This window comes from Ornithorhynchus anatinus, chromosome 6, assembly GCF_004115215.2.
Source record: "Ornithorhynchus anatinus isolate Pmale09 chromosome 6, mOrnAna1.pri.v4, whole genome shotgun sequence".
NCBI lineage: Eukaryota > Metazoa > Chordata > Mammalia > Monotremata > Ornithorhynchidae > Ornithorhynchus > Ornithorhynchus anatinus.
The window spans coordinates 120,364-133,700 of record NC_041733.1 but is presented as its reverse complement, the minus strand read 5'-3'; the positions used below and the strand labels follow the sequence as shown (position 1 = coordinate 133,700).

The following is a 13,337-nucleotide window of genomic DNA, read 5'->3' as shown; positions in this document are numbered from 1 at the left end:
TGGGGTGTGGCACCCGGCACACTACTTGGACTGTGAGGCCCATGTGGGACGGGACTGTGTCCGACTTAATTCACCAGAACTTACCCCAGCGCTTAGAGCAGGATTTGACACATAGTAAGCACATAACAGATACCATAAAAAAAAAAAAAGGGCTGTTGACGACTGCGACGGTTGGTGTAACAAAATCATATTTGGGGTTTTGCTCTGATGCTTACTCGGTACCAAGCAGTGTACTAAGCGGTGAGGAAGATGCAAGATCGTCAGGTTGGACATAGGCCCTATCCTACCTGGACTTCACAGTGTAGATAGGAGGGAGAAGTATTTACGCCCCCGTTTTACAGCCGAGGAAGCGGACACACAGAACAGTGAAGCGACTTGCCTGAGCTCACACAGCAGGCGGAGCTGGGGTTAGAAACCAGGTCTTCCGACTCCTAGTCCTGGGCTCTTGCCACCGGGGCATGCTGCCGATCTTATTAGAAGTCACTTTGAGTGCCATCGGTTGTCACTTTTGAAGAGGGATAAAAGTGTCTGTGTCGTAGGAAGGGCCCGGACGCCACCGATGACCCATTTGGAACTCTCCGGCCTGATGCTTGACATACCTTCCCCTAAACTACCGGTCTCATCCCCCTTCCTCTTGCCGGTCCCTTGAGCCACTGGCCTCGTGGTACAGACTCCAAGGGTGTCTTCACAGCTGCCTCTGCAGCCCCCAGTGCCCGGGGAGCCTACCAATAGCCAAACCTTCTGGTCCTCGCTGGGCACCCGCTTCCACCCTTACTTCCAGGTCAGCCTCCGGCTCAGAGTGGGTGGGCATCTGTCCACCGCCTGCTTCCCCATCTCATGACCCCTTCCCCACTGGAAGCCATCCCTCCCTCCATCACGTAGGCCACCCAGGGCATCCCCGGAAGGAGGAGGGGCTGGGTCTCCTCAGGAACAAGAACACGGGGTGGATGTGAGGTCGGGGCAGCCCACCCCCTGGGCCATGCTAAGCACTTGGGCTGTCCACCTCCTCCCACACTTTTGAACATATATTACCCACCCCACTACTCAAGGACTTAGTAATGTTCATATCCCCTTTCTTTCCTCTTCCAGTCGATAATTTATTTCAGTGTCTGTCTCCCCGATGGACTGTAATAATAACGTTGGTATTTGTTGAGCCCTTACTATGTGCCGAGCACTGTTCTAAGCACTGGCGTAGATACAGGGTAATCAGGTTGTCCCACGTGAGGCTCACTTTCTTAATCCCTATTTTACAGGTGAGGTCACTTAGGCACTGAGAAGTTAAGCGACTTGCCCAAAGTCACACAGCTGACAGGTAGCAGAGCCGGGATTAGAACCCATGACCTCTAACTTCTAAGTGCTCTTGCCACTGAGCCACGCTGCTTCTTCAAGATTGTAAGCTCATTGTGGGCGCAGAATATGTCTACCAACTCCATCGTATTGTGCTCTCCTAAGCATTTAGTACGATTCATTCATTCTGTCGTATTTATTGAACGCTTACTGTGTGCAGAGCACTGTACCGAGTGCTTGGAATGTACAATTTGGCAACAGATAGAGACAATCCCTGCCCAACAACGGGCTCACAGTCTAAAAGGGGGAGCCAGCAAAACAAAACAAGTAGTCAGGCATCAATACCATGAAAATAGTTAAGTAGAATCATAGATTCTATAGATTACGATACTCTGCGATCAATAAGCCCTCAATAAATACCATTGATTGATTGATTGTTGGATCAGTAGAAGAAGAGAAGCAGCGTGGCTCAGTGGAAAGAGCCCGGGCTTGGGAGTCAGAGGTCATGGGTTCGAATTCCGGCTCTGCCACTTGTCAGCTGTGTGACTGTGGGCAAGTCACTTCACTTCTCGGGGCCTCAGTTCCCTCATCCGGAAAATGGGGATTAACTGTGAGCCTCATGTGGGACAACCTGCTTACCCTGTATCTACCCCAGCGCTTAGAACAGTGCTCTGCACATAGTAAGCACTTAACAAATACCAACATTAGTATTATTATTAATCATTTCCACATCACATAAAATGGTTCCCGATATCGCTTTAGGCTGCTGATTAAGACCCGGCATTGTAGGTTTTGAAAACATTTGACTGCCAATACTCTTCCCCATTTAGTATGTTTTAGTATTCACGGGCAATAGCGATATTCCCATTTGTTGAGCTCCCACTTGGTGCTGTGCCTATACTGGCGGGGCTCTTGGGAAGTACAGACCAACAGAGTGACACAGTTCCGGCCCACAAAGAGCTTATTCTCTAACGAGCGAGTCTGGCAGCTGGAATAGTCCAAATAAATGACTTGAGTGTTTGGTTTCCCGGAGGGCCGAGGATGGGTTTGGATAAGCATGAGAAGCAGCGTGGCTCAGTGGAAAGAGCCTGGGCTTCGGAGTCAGAGGTCATGAGTTCGACTCCCGGCTCTGCCACTTGTCAGCTGTGTGACTGTGGGCGAGTCACTTCACTTCTCTGTGCCTCAGTTCCCTCATCCGTAAAATGGGGATTAAAAGTGTGTGAGCCCCACGTGGGACAACGTGATGACCCTGTATCTCCCCCAGCGCTTAGAACGGTGCTCGGCACCTAGGGAGCGCTTAATAAATACCAACATTAGTATTATTATAAGGCTTTCGGTGCTAGAGATGCCTGAAGGGGTAGTGTGTGGCCTCAGAGTGCTGAGAAATTGATCGGGGAAGACTTGTTGGCGGAGGTGGGTTTGACGAGGACTTCGTCGTGACGGAGGAGGGCGATCCAAGCCAGGGGAGCGGCGTGAGCGAGGGGATGGAGGTGGGGGCATCTGGACGGTGAGGTTCCTCTGGAAGGTTGGTTGGGGAGGAGGCGGCACGGAGAGGTACGGTGGGGTGAGAGCTCCTGACAGCCTTGAAGCCCATAGTGGGGAGTTTTTCACATGTTGCGGAGGGACTCGGGGAGCCTATTTTGAGGGCAGATGTGGGCAGAGCGATGTCTTCGGGAAGATGATGTGTGCAGCAGCTCAGAGTCTAGATTGGGAGTAGGAGGAGCGCCTGGAGGCCGGGGGGTGTTTCCTCCTCTGCTTCCTGATCTCTCGTTCCTCGTGAAGCTTTTGCTTGAATAGAGATGCCCCCGTCTTGGTAGCGGGGCACTGTCCTCGGCACTTGACTCCCAGCTTTTGGCTGGGATCAGTCAGTGGTATTTATTGAGCACTTACCGTGTTTAGAGCACTCTACCAAGTGCTTGGGAGAGTACCGGGCAGCAGGGTTGGTAGACACAGTCTCTGTCCAAAAGGAGCGTACTGTCTAGAGGGGGAGACCGACTTGAATGGAAATGAATAAATGATGAATCTACTATAAGTGCTCTGGGGCCGAGTGCACGACGACTATCAAGTGCTTAACGGATGCAGCATTACTTGGGGCTTGATTTCACCGTGTCTGAAAGACACTTCCTCTGCCCTCCCTGCTTTAGATTCCCAATCGCGGCTCTCCGCACGGCAGCCGTTTGGGTCTCTCCTCCTCCTCCTGCTGTTGCTGCTTCTCCTCCCATGTCCCCCCCAGCCTAGCTGAGATGAGGGGAGCGGAGCCGCGTTGCTAGGGCACTGACGATCTTGCCGGATTTCATTGTTCATGGTCTTACTTGGCTGTCTGATGCTGAGTCTGGCCCATGAGTGACATCCGTGGAACTGCTTCAGGAGAGCTGGGTGTGGTCCAGGCCCCGTGGCCAGAGGGAAGTTTGGACGGACAGTCCGTCTCCGAGGACCTTCCGTTGGTTTTGCACCCCGAGACCACCCCGAACGCTAGCTCCCAGAGGCCGTGCCGGCCTTTACGATTTGGTTGTCTACTCCGTGTGTGCTGTTGCCACGTTGGTCAGCGGACTGCCTTGGTAACAGAATTGCGCGACGGCACTTCGCTCTGGTTGTGTGTACGACTTCCAGCGCCGGCTCACACAGCACCACGACTGCCTTGAGATTTTCCATCAGCCGGGGAAGCCCGGCCGATTCGCTGAAACAGTGTAAAATTCAGAGAGCTTGGATCAGGATGGATCCGGGATGGTGGGTGTTTAGGTGGAGAGGAAGAGTTGGATCTGGGAGGGTGTGCGGGAAGAACTGGCGGGATTTGGCAGGAAACTGAATATGAGAGGGGAAGGACAGCGGGAAGTTGAGATGACACCCACAGCACCTTTGTAACAATAGTAATAATAGTAATGTTGGTATTTGTTAAGCACTTACTATGTGCAGAGCACTGTTCTAAGCACTGGGGTAGATACAGGGTGATCAGGTTGTCCCACGCGAGGCTCACAGTCTTCATCCCAATTTTACAGATGAGGTAACTGAGGCACAGAGAAGTGAAGTGACTTGCCCACAGTCACACAGCTGACAAATGGCAGAGCCGGAATTCGAACCCATGACCTCTGACTCCCAAGCCCGGGCTTTTTCCACTGATCCACACTGCCTCTCAAGCGCTTACTATGTACAGAGCACTGTTCTAAGCAGTGGGGTAGATACAAGGTAATCAGGTTGTCCCACATGAGGCTCACAGTCTTCACCCCCATTTTACAGATGAGGTCATTGAGGCCCAGAGACGTTAAGCGACTTGCCATTCCGTAATTTTATTTTTTGATTTATGTTAATGCCAGTCTCCCACTCCAGGCTGGAAGTTCCTTGTGGGCGGGGAATGTGTTATGTTGTAATAATAATAATAATAGTATTTGTTAAGCACTTACTATGTGCCAAGCACTGTTTTAAGCGTTGGGTTATATACAAGGTGTAATCAGATTGGCCCATGTGGGGATCACAGACTTAATGCCCGTTTTACAGATGAGGTAACTGAGTCACAGAGAAGTCAAGTGATTTGTCCAAAGTCACACAGCTGATAAGCGGCGGAGCCGGGATTAGAAACGGGGTTCTTTCCACTAAGTCACGCTGCTGTTGTATTCTCCCAAGCTCTTAATATTGTGCTCTGCACGCAGTAAGTGCTCACTAAATTGTACTGATTGATGGATGACACTGAGGTTATGAGTTTCTGGGCCAGGGAGACTGGTGGTGTTACCTCCAGGGATAGGAGCGGGGAGGAGGAGGAGGAGTAACTGTTTTATAGGGGGGAAGAGGAGTTGTGTATTTTTGGCAGGTGGCAACCTAACTAGAGAAGCAGCGGGGCTCAGTGGAAATAGCACGGGCTTGGGAGTCAGAGGTCATGAGTTCAAATCCCGCCTCTACCACTTGTCAGCTGTGTGACTGTGGGCAAGTCACTTCACTTCTCTGTGCCTCAGTTACCTCATCTGTAAAATGGGGATTAACTGTGAGCCTCACGTGGGACAACCTGTTTACCCTCTATCTACCCCAGCGCTTACAACAGTGCTCTGCACATAGTAAGCGCTGAACAAATACCAACATTATTAGTGATGTCGGTCGTCTTAGTTAAAAAATGATCCTAGGAAAGGTTGATCGGGGCAAAGGTGAGATTAGATTTGTGTGAGCTCTTTGAGGGCAGGGACCGTGTGTACTCACTTTTGTACTCTCTTGACCGCCGAGTTCAGTGCCTTACGTGTCGTAGGTGCTTAATAAATGCTCTCCCTCCTACTTAGTTTGGGACCCCTCATGTGGGACAGGGATATTAATATGTATCATCCCCAGGGCTCAGAACAGTTCTGGACACATAGTAAGGGCTTAACTCATACCATTATAATAATAATATTGATTAGTGTGTTTTCTTTCTCTCCTTACGAATAAAGAAAATGGTTGTACAAGTGATTACAGTTTCCCACCTTTGCTTGGACTTTTTACACAAGAGTTAAACACACGCTTACACTGGATGTCCACAGATTGTTTATGTATACCTATACAGATTGTATATATTTATATAAAGATATATCTAGATGGATATATCTTTATATATCCATCTATATATGGCCTAATGGATAGAGCATGGGCCTGGGAGTCAGAAGAACCTGGGCGCTGATCCCAGCTTCACCACTTGCTGCTGTGTGAGCTTGGGCAAGTCACTGTGTCCCACACCCTCTAGACTGTAGGCTTGTGGTTGGCAGGGAATGTGTCTGTTGTTGTATTGTACTCTCCCAAGCGCTTAGCACAGAGCAAGCATTCAATAAATACGATTGAATGAATGAACTGCTTTGGGTCTCAAGTTCTCTCGTCTGTAAAATAGGGATAAGACTTGTGACCCCCATGTGAGACATGGACCGTGTCCAATTTGATTAGTTTGTATCTCCTCCACTGGTCAGTACAGGTCCTGACCACATAGCGATTAACAAATCACCATTAAAAAGAAAAACGAGTGGCCCTCTCGGGGCCGGCTCTGGGGATTTCGAGCATCGTAGCGGTGCAGAGGCGGGCGATGTGGGTCATGGAGGTGTCCCTGGGCCACGGGGAGCGTCTATAGAAGCAGCTGGGGAAATAGCCGAGCCAAGGGTTGTTTGGAGTCCGCTCTCCCGGGCTTGAGGCGAGCGGATGGATGGGCCTTGGTGTCCACTTTAAGCGGAGTGAGGTCTGGCACGTTCTCGATGGCAAAGGAAGAGGGCGGTCTCCTCCCCTGCCCGGGCCTATACCCCGAGGTGGAGAGTTTTTCCAGTGACTTTTGTCCTGACTTGAAAGAAGTCTCAGTCTGCTTAAAACGTCCTCTTGCTTGTAGATCCTGGTGACGTCCAACGACTCCCGCATCCGACTGTACGACCTGAGAGACCTGTCGCTGTCCATGAAATACAAAGGCTACGTCAACAGCAGCAGCCAGATCAAAGCCAGCTTCAGGTGGGGCTGGGGGTGCCTCCCCGCCAGGTCCCAGCAGGGCTTAACCCGCCTCCTCCTTCCTCCTGGGTCCCTCCTCCTCCTCGTCGTCCTCCTCCTCCTCTCCCTGCTCCTCTACCTCCTCCTACTCCTCTTCCAACATCTGGCTCCCTCCTCCTCCCTCTCCCTCTGCTGCCTCCCCCAACCCCCATGCCTCAACCACAGGGGCCAGGAAGAGAAAGTGCCCCCTTCAAGACTGCCCTCCCCCCACCCCGACAGCTCAGGTACGAGCCGGTTGAGGCTGGGGAGGTGACTCTAGCAGGGCCAGGCCTTCGAGCAAAGAGCGGCCTGCGGCTGGGGCCTGTCAGAGGGCCCGCTTCGCTGCCGTCCACCATTCGTCCAGTCATCGGTGGTTTCAGAGCACACCTCCTGGGTGTGGGGGACCGGGCTGGGGGCGGCACGAGAAGAGCGTGTGGGTAGGCGAGCTGTGGAGGCGCAAGCCTGGAGCTAGATCAGCACGCAGGGAGACGAACCTCGGTGGATTCGAGTCTGGAAAGAGAGCTGGGCGAGAAGAGCGGGCGGGAAGGCTGACCTTGGGGACGTGTGCCTGGCCTCACCGAGCTTGATGCCGGGAGGACAGAAGAAGCATCGAACATTTGGTGATTTGATTGCCATCTCTCCCCGAAACAATTTGGTCCGGGCCAAGGCCCCCAGCACTTCATGCCCGACGGGGTCACGGAGTGCCAGGTGTCCTCAGCCACATCTCTCCAACCCACCCTACTGGAAGTTAATGGAGGGCAGGGATCGGGCCTCCACCTGGCCTAAGGGTCCCCCGAGCACTTAGCACGATGCTGTATTTTTGAGCGTCTGGGGCCGTAGCAACTCCCCATCCGTGGCCCAGTCTCCAGGGCCACCCCCGCAGGTGACCCGCAGACTCGGTCTCTGATCCGGGTCGGTCGGGTATATTCCAGCCACGATTTCACGTTCCTGGTCAGCGGCTCGGAGGATAAATATGTTTACATCTGGAGCACGTACCACGACCTGAGCAAGTTCACTTCGGTGCGGAGAGACCGGAACGACTTCTGGGAAGGGATCAAAGGTAAGGCGTGCCGTCGGGCCGGCGAGGGCCAGCAGTCGGTCACGGCGATCTTGGTCGATGGCTCTACGGGCTCCGGGTTGCAGCTTGGGAATTGGGAGCCGCCCACGGGCGGACGGGGGAGTGGGCAGCTGCCCCGGAGGCTGACGGAGTTGACATATGGAGAGTTGACATATGGAGCCCTTCTAGGCCGTGCTCGCCTGGGAGAGAAGGCCTGATCCCGCGAGCGCAGGCTCCCCGTGGGTCTGTGATTCCTGTGGGTCCATCGGTGCTCCCCACGGGTGCACTCTCCCCGGCGTCCCTGTTGTCTCCCGGGTCAGCCGCACGGGTGGGAGGTTATAACGAGACTGGTCCTAGTGCTGGGACAGCGATCAATTGATGGGTGCAAATGAGGCGGCTCTTCTGAAATGGACTTTGTTTCCGTCACCGCCATCTCCAGCGCACAATGCCGTGGTGACTTCAGCCATCTTCGCTCCAAACCCAAGCTTGATGGTGTCCTTGGAAATGCAGCCCGAGAAGCAGGATACTGACGAGCAAGGGGAGGATTCAGCAGAGCCAGAGCCAATACCTTCTGGTAAATGCTGGGACCGGTGGGGGGCCGACAATTTTGTGACCTTGAACAAGTCACTTAAAAAAAGGGTAGTAAACACATTATGTTTCGGGCACTGTACTAAGCAGTGCGATAGGTAAAAGCTAATCGGGTTGGACCCAGTCCATGTCCTTGTTTTAGCGCGCCCCTCCCCCCTTCCCCTCTGCTCCCCCTCCCCACCCTCTGCTCCTCATTCATCCATTAATTCATTCAATAGTATTCATTGAGCGCTTACTATGTGCAGAGCACTGTACTAAGCACTTGGAATGTAGACTTCGGCAACAGAGACAATCCCTGCCTATTGACGGGCTAACAGTCTAATCCTTCCCCCCCACCCAACTCCTGCCCTCAGCACTGTCCTCATTTGTATATATTATTTATTACTCTATTCTGTTAATGAGATGTACATCCCCTTGATTCTATTTATCATGATAATGTTGTCTTGTTTTATTCTGTTTTGCTCTGCTGTCTGTCTCCCCCGATTAGACTGTGAGGCCATCATTGAGCAGAGATTGTCTCTATCTGTTGCCGAATTGTACATTCCAAGCGCTTAGTACAGTGCTCTGCACATAGTAAGCGCTCAATAAATACTATTGAATGAATTCCCCCTGCAGACTTGGGAAAAGAGTCTTCAGTGTCTCCTCGTGGCCAGAGTGTTAGACAGCTTTTCTTGGCACCCACTTATAATGTCCTGAAGGGAGGCTTTCTTTTGTGCAGCTCGGGTTGAAGTTTGGGAGATGGACAGAATAATAATAATAATGGTATTTGTTAAGTGCTTACTATGTGCAAAGCACTGTTCTAAGCGCTGGGGGGATACAAGGTGATCAGGTGGTCCCACAGTCTTGATCCCCGTTTTACAGATGAGGTAACTGAGGCACCGAAAAGTTAAGTGACTTGCTCAAAGTCACACAGCTGACAAGTGGCGGAGCCAGAATTAGAACCCGTGACCTCTGACTCCCAAGCCCGGGCTCTTTCCAGTGAGCCACGCTGCTTCTCGAAGTGCCCGGCAGACGGGACTCAGCCACTGTGCTTGGGCCGGGAGCCTGGGGAGGGGCTGGACCGGCTCCCCCGTGCCGGCCGGCTACTCTGCGGGGGGGTGGAGGGGACCAGATCCTGGGGTTGATGACCTGACCGCAGGATGCACATTTCCCCTCCCCTGCCCTACTGTGTCCAGCCCCCAGCCAGGAGGGACCCAGCGGTGAGCTGTAGGCGCTGCCCAGAGAGGCTACGGGAGGTCTAGAGGAGCGGGGAGAGGGCTCAGCCTCTCCCAACTCCCCCAGAGCTTCCGGCCGGCGGGGATCCAGGAGGAGGGTCCGTGGAGGGGCACGGGTGGTGACGGCTGGCCCACCGTGGCGGGTCCCAGGCTTCCCTGTGACCCCTGGTTTTCCCCCAGGTGCCCTGAAGACGGACCACACGGAAGTCCTCTTGTCAGCTGACTTCACCGGGGCCATCAAGGTCTTCGTCAATCGCAAGAAAACCACGTCGTGAGGACGGACCGCGGCCTCCCCCCCCCAGCCCCGGGGCGCGCCGCCGCCGCGGGCACGGGCCGACCCAAGAGTGCGGGAGCGTTGCTGGCGGCGCGGGTCCGCCGGGCCGACCCCCGGGGGGCCGGAGGGAGGTCACGGGACTGGGGACCCCCGGCCGGTCAGGATGTGTCCTGGTGCCGTTACCCAGGCCCCGCCGTCCCATGCTGGGTTTGTGTTGTACGTCTGTCCGTCCGACTGTCTGTCTGTTCGCGCTTGCCGTTGTGAACCTGCACGCAGAGGTGTTTCTCTATTAACCAGTCCCGTGCCCGGGGCTCCACACACGCACACCACCCCTTGCCGTGCTCTCCCACGGGCGGGTTGGGAAACCGCAGCTGGGTAACGGCCCTGGGCCGCCGGGCCCCGGGGATGCGGGTTTCTGCTTCCCTGCTCGCCGAGCTCCATCTTCTGTTGCCTCGAAGCTCTTCGGCAGGCCTCGGGTGGGGTCGGTTTCTCTTCGGGGAAAGCCTGCCGTTAGCCACGGGGAACGTTTTTATCCATCGTGCAATTTGCGGACTGATTTTTTTTCGTCCCGGTCGTTGTGGATTTTAGATTCTTTTCTGTGTCCGTGCGGCAGGGGCAGGGGGAGGCCGACGGGGGTCGGTGTGGGTGCGGGTGCGCGTACAGCCACACGCCCACAGAGTTTTGTTCGTCCGTTGGAGCACAGCGTCTCTTAAGTGAAGAATTCTCTTTCATTCCTTGTCCGTGGGCTCGGGCTCGGCTCCCCCTCAGACCCTACCCTGCATTAGCAATGATTCTTATTTTCTAGAACAATGTACAAAGAAGTTTACATATTTTTTTTAAGGCGTTGTAGTCGAAAACCAACGTAGCCGTCGTGGTGTGAGCCGTTGAATTTGACCGTCTCTGTAAATACCGACCTCCCGTACCGATGACGTCGCGCCTGGGCCCGCCCGCCCGCCCACCCACGGGCCGCTACCGACGGTCGGGAAACGTTTCTGAAAATAACAGTGCGTCCTTACCAGACGTTGTGCCGAATGGCCTTCTTCTTCCTCCTCCCCCTCCGGCTGCCGCTCGAGACCCGGCGGCCCGGCCGGCACCGAGCCCCGGCGGCCCGCCCCGGTGGCCGGCCGCCTCGCTGGGTCTCCCGGGACGGTCGGCTACTGGGAGGAGAGGGAGCCGAGCGGCTGGGAGCGCGGCAGGGGACGGAGGGGCAGGGCGGCCAAGGTGGGAGAGGGCGGCAGGGATCGTCGGTGGTGGGAGGGAGGGCCCGGAGGCCGAGGGGGTTACGGGGTTGGAGTGGTGGGGGTGGCGGCAGGGAAGCGGGTTTGGGCTTGTGCCAGTCTGCTGTTTCTACGTCGGATGATACAGTGGAGGCAAGAGGGGCAGTGACGTGGGTCGTGCCTTCCCCGCCCGGCAACTTTATTTCTCCGCCTTTACTGATCACCGGTCTCGTTGCCCATCCCAGCTGTTTCAGATATTTAACTCCCCCACCACACCCCCTGCCTCCCCGCTCCCTCCCACCTCTTTCCCCTAATGACCTGGTCCTATACTTTGAGAAAATCGAAGCTGTCAAGCGTGATCTCCCCGAGACTTCCTTTACTTTACGTCCTTCCCTCTCTCCTGCCCCTCTTTAAGATTCTCCCATCTTTCCCAGGACTATCTTAAGATCCCTTCAGAATCCACCCCTTTCACCTGTGCCTCCGGCCCCATCCCTCCACACCTGATTAGTGTGTGTGCTCCCTAACTTCTTCCCTTCCCCGACTGCCGCCTTCAACCGATGGCTTCTTCCCCACTGCTTTCAAACAAACTCAGGTCTCCCCTATCCAAAAATATCCCTCCCTTGACCCCACAGCTCCAGTTATCACTTCCTCCTGCCATTCTTCTCCAAACACCTTGAGCAAATTGTCTACACCTGCTGCCTTCAATTCCCTCCTTGACCCCTTCCAATCCGACTTTCACCCCCTTCGCTCAAACAATCACGGGTATTTATTGAGCGCTTACTTTGTTCACAGCACTGTATTAAGCGCTTGGAAAAGTACAGTACAACAGAGTTGGTAGACACCATCCCTTGCCCACGAGGAGCTTACAGTCTACGGTCCACAGAAACTACCCTCTCAAAGGTCACCGACGATCTCCTCCTCGCCAAATCCCCAGGGGTCGCGGCAGAGCGAGTTTCCGGGCCACCGGCCTGCAGTTCGCCCAGCTCCGTCCCGGCGGTGACGGCAGAGGCCGTCCGGAGGCGGCCGAGCCGACCCTGTCCTCGTCGGCCCGGGCCTGGGAAACCACTGGAGGCCCCTGCCCCACCCGGCCTCAGCCCCGACCCCAGCCACGGGCGAGAAAAGGCAGTAGGTTTGATGTTGATCAGTAGGAGAAGCAACGTGGCTCAGTGGAAAGAGCATGGGCTTTGGAGTCGGAGGTCATGGGTTCGAATCCCAGCTCTGCCACTTGTCAGCTGTGTGACTGTGGGCAAGTCACTTAACTGCTCTGTGCCTCAGTGACCTCATCTGTAAAATGGGGATTAAGACTGTGAGCCCCACATGGGACAACCTGATTCCCCTGTGTCTACCCCAGCGCTTAGAACAGTGCTCTGCACATAGTAAGCGCTTAACAAATACCAACATTATGTTGAACTTTGCCCTACAGAGAGAGCAGGTTCCGGGGCCGACCTGAAGAAAGGGTTTGTGGGCAGCGCCTGGCACTGCCCTTCTGTCCTCTGACTGTCCTGTCCATCTTCCCTCCGTGGTTTTGTTGGGAACATTTGTCCAACGCTCAGAGCCGGGAGCCCGGGATGGGCGGGTGGGGCCCAACTGGACACAGGGGCGTAGTGTCCACGGCGCAGCCCTGAGAGGGGATCTGGCCGGAGCCACCGCACTGGATGCCCACCGTCCCAGGGCCCCGGGTCAACCGGAAGGCAATGCATGAGCCTGGAGTTGGACCTCTGGGCCGTGTGGACTTCCTTGGGAGGCCCGGTGGGGCCGGGGAGCCGGGGGAGCCCATAGCAGGAGCGGCGTGGCAGTGAGCCGGGGGTGGGGGTGGGCCCGTCTGGGGTGGGGGCCGCAGGGAGTCATCCACGTGAGGGGGTCACTGAGCCAGGCGAGGTGTCCCCGGAGCGTCTTGGGTTTCAATCTGTGTTAGATGGGCTCAGGGAAGCCACGACGCCCCCCAGGCCACGCTGGCTCTGTAGACCCAAAGCCCCCAGGCTCCAGCCTCCCGTTCCTTTCCCAGGACGGCCTGTGGGTATGGGGCCCACGCTGGGTCCTCACAGATTATTGTCCCCATGCCCAGGACGGCCCCCAGCGGGTCCAATATAAACTGGTTTCCACCACTCCATCCATCATCAGTAGGGACTCTACTGGGCCTCCGCTGCGGGCATGAAAATGGGAATAGAGGTAGGTACAGTTTTTAATAAGCACCCACGGGGTGCCACACACTGTGTAAGTGCTTGGGAAGTCCTAAACGAAGTAACTCA

The 13,337-nt window shown here is 55.1% G+C and overlaps 1 protein-coding gene across 1 annotated transcript in view; it reads left to right on the top strand.

Annotated features, from left to right (window-relative positions):
* The window catches only part of WDR44 (WD repeat domain 44), a 46,155-nt gene extending 35,264 nt beyond the window's left edge, over positions 1-10,891 (top strand). The window contains exons 17-20 of the mRNA XM_029067531.2: positions 6,608-6,723; positions 7,671-7,798; positions 8,235-8,369; positions 9,778-10,891. Coding sequence (XP_028923364.1) covers positions 6,608-6,723; positions 7,671-7,798; positions 8,235-8,369; positions 9,778-9,872 — 474 coding nt within the window. The 3' untranslated portion in view covers positions 9,873-10,891. The remainder of the gene's footprint in view (positions 1-6,607; positions 6,724-7,670; positions 7,799-8,234; positions 8,370-9,777) is intronic.
* The last annotated feature ends 2,446 nt before the right edge of the window (positions 10,892-13,337 follow it).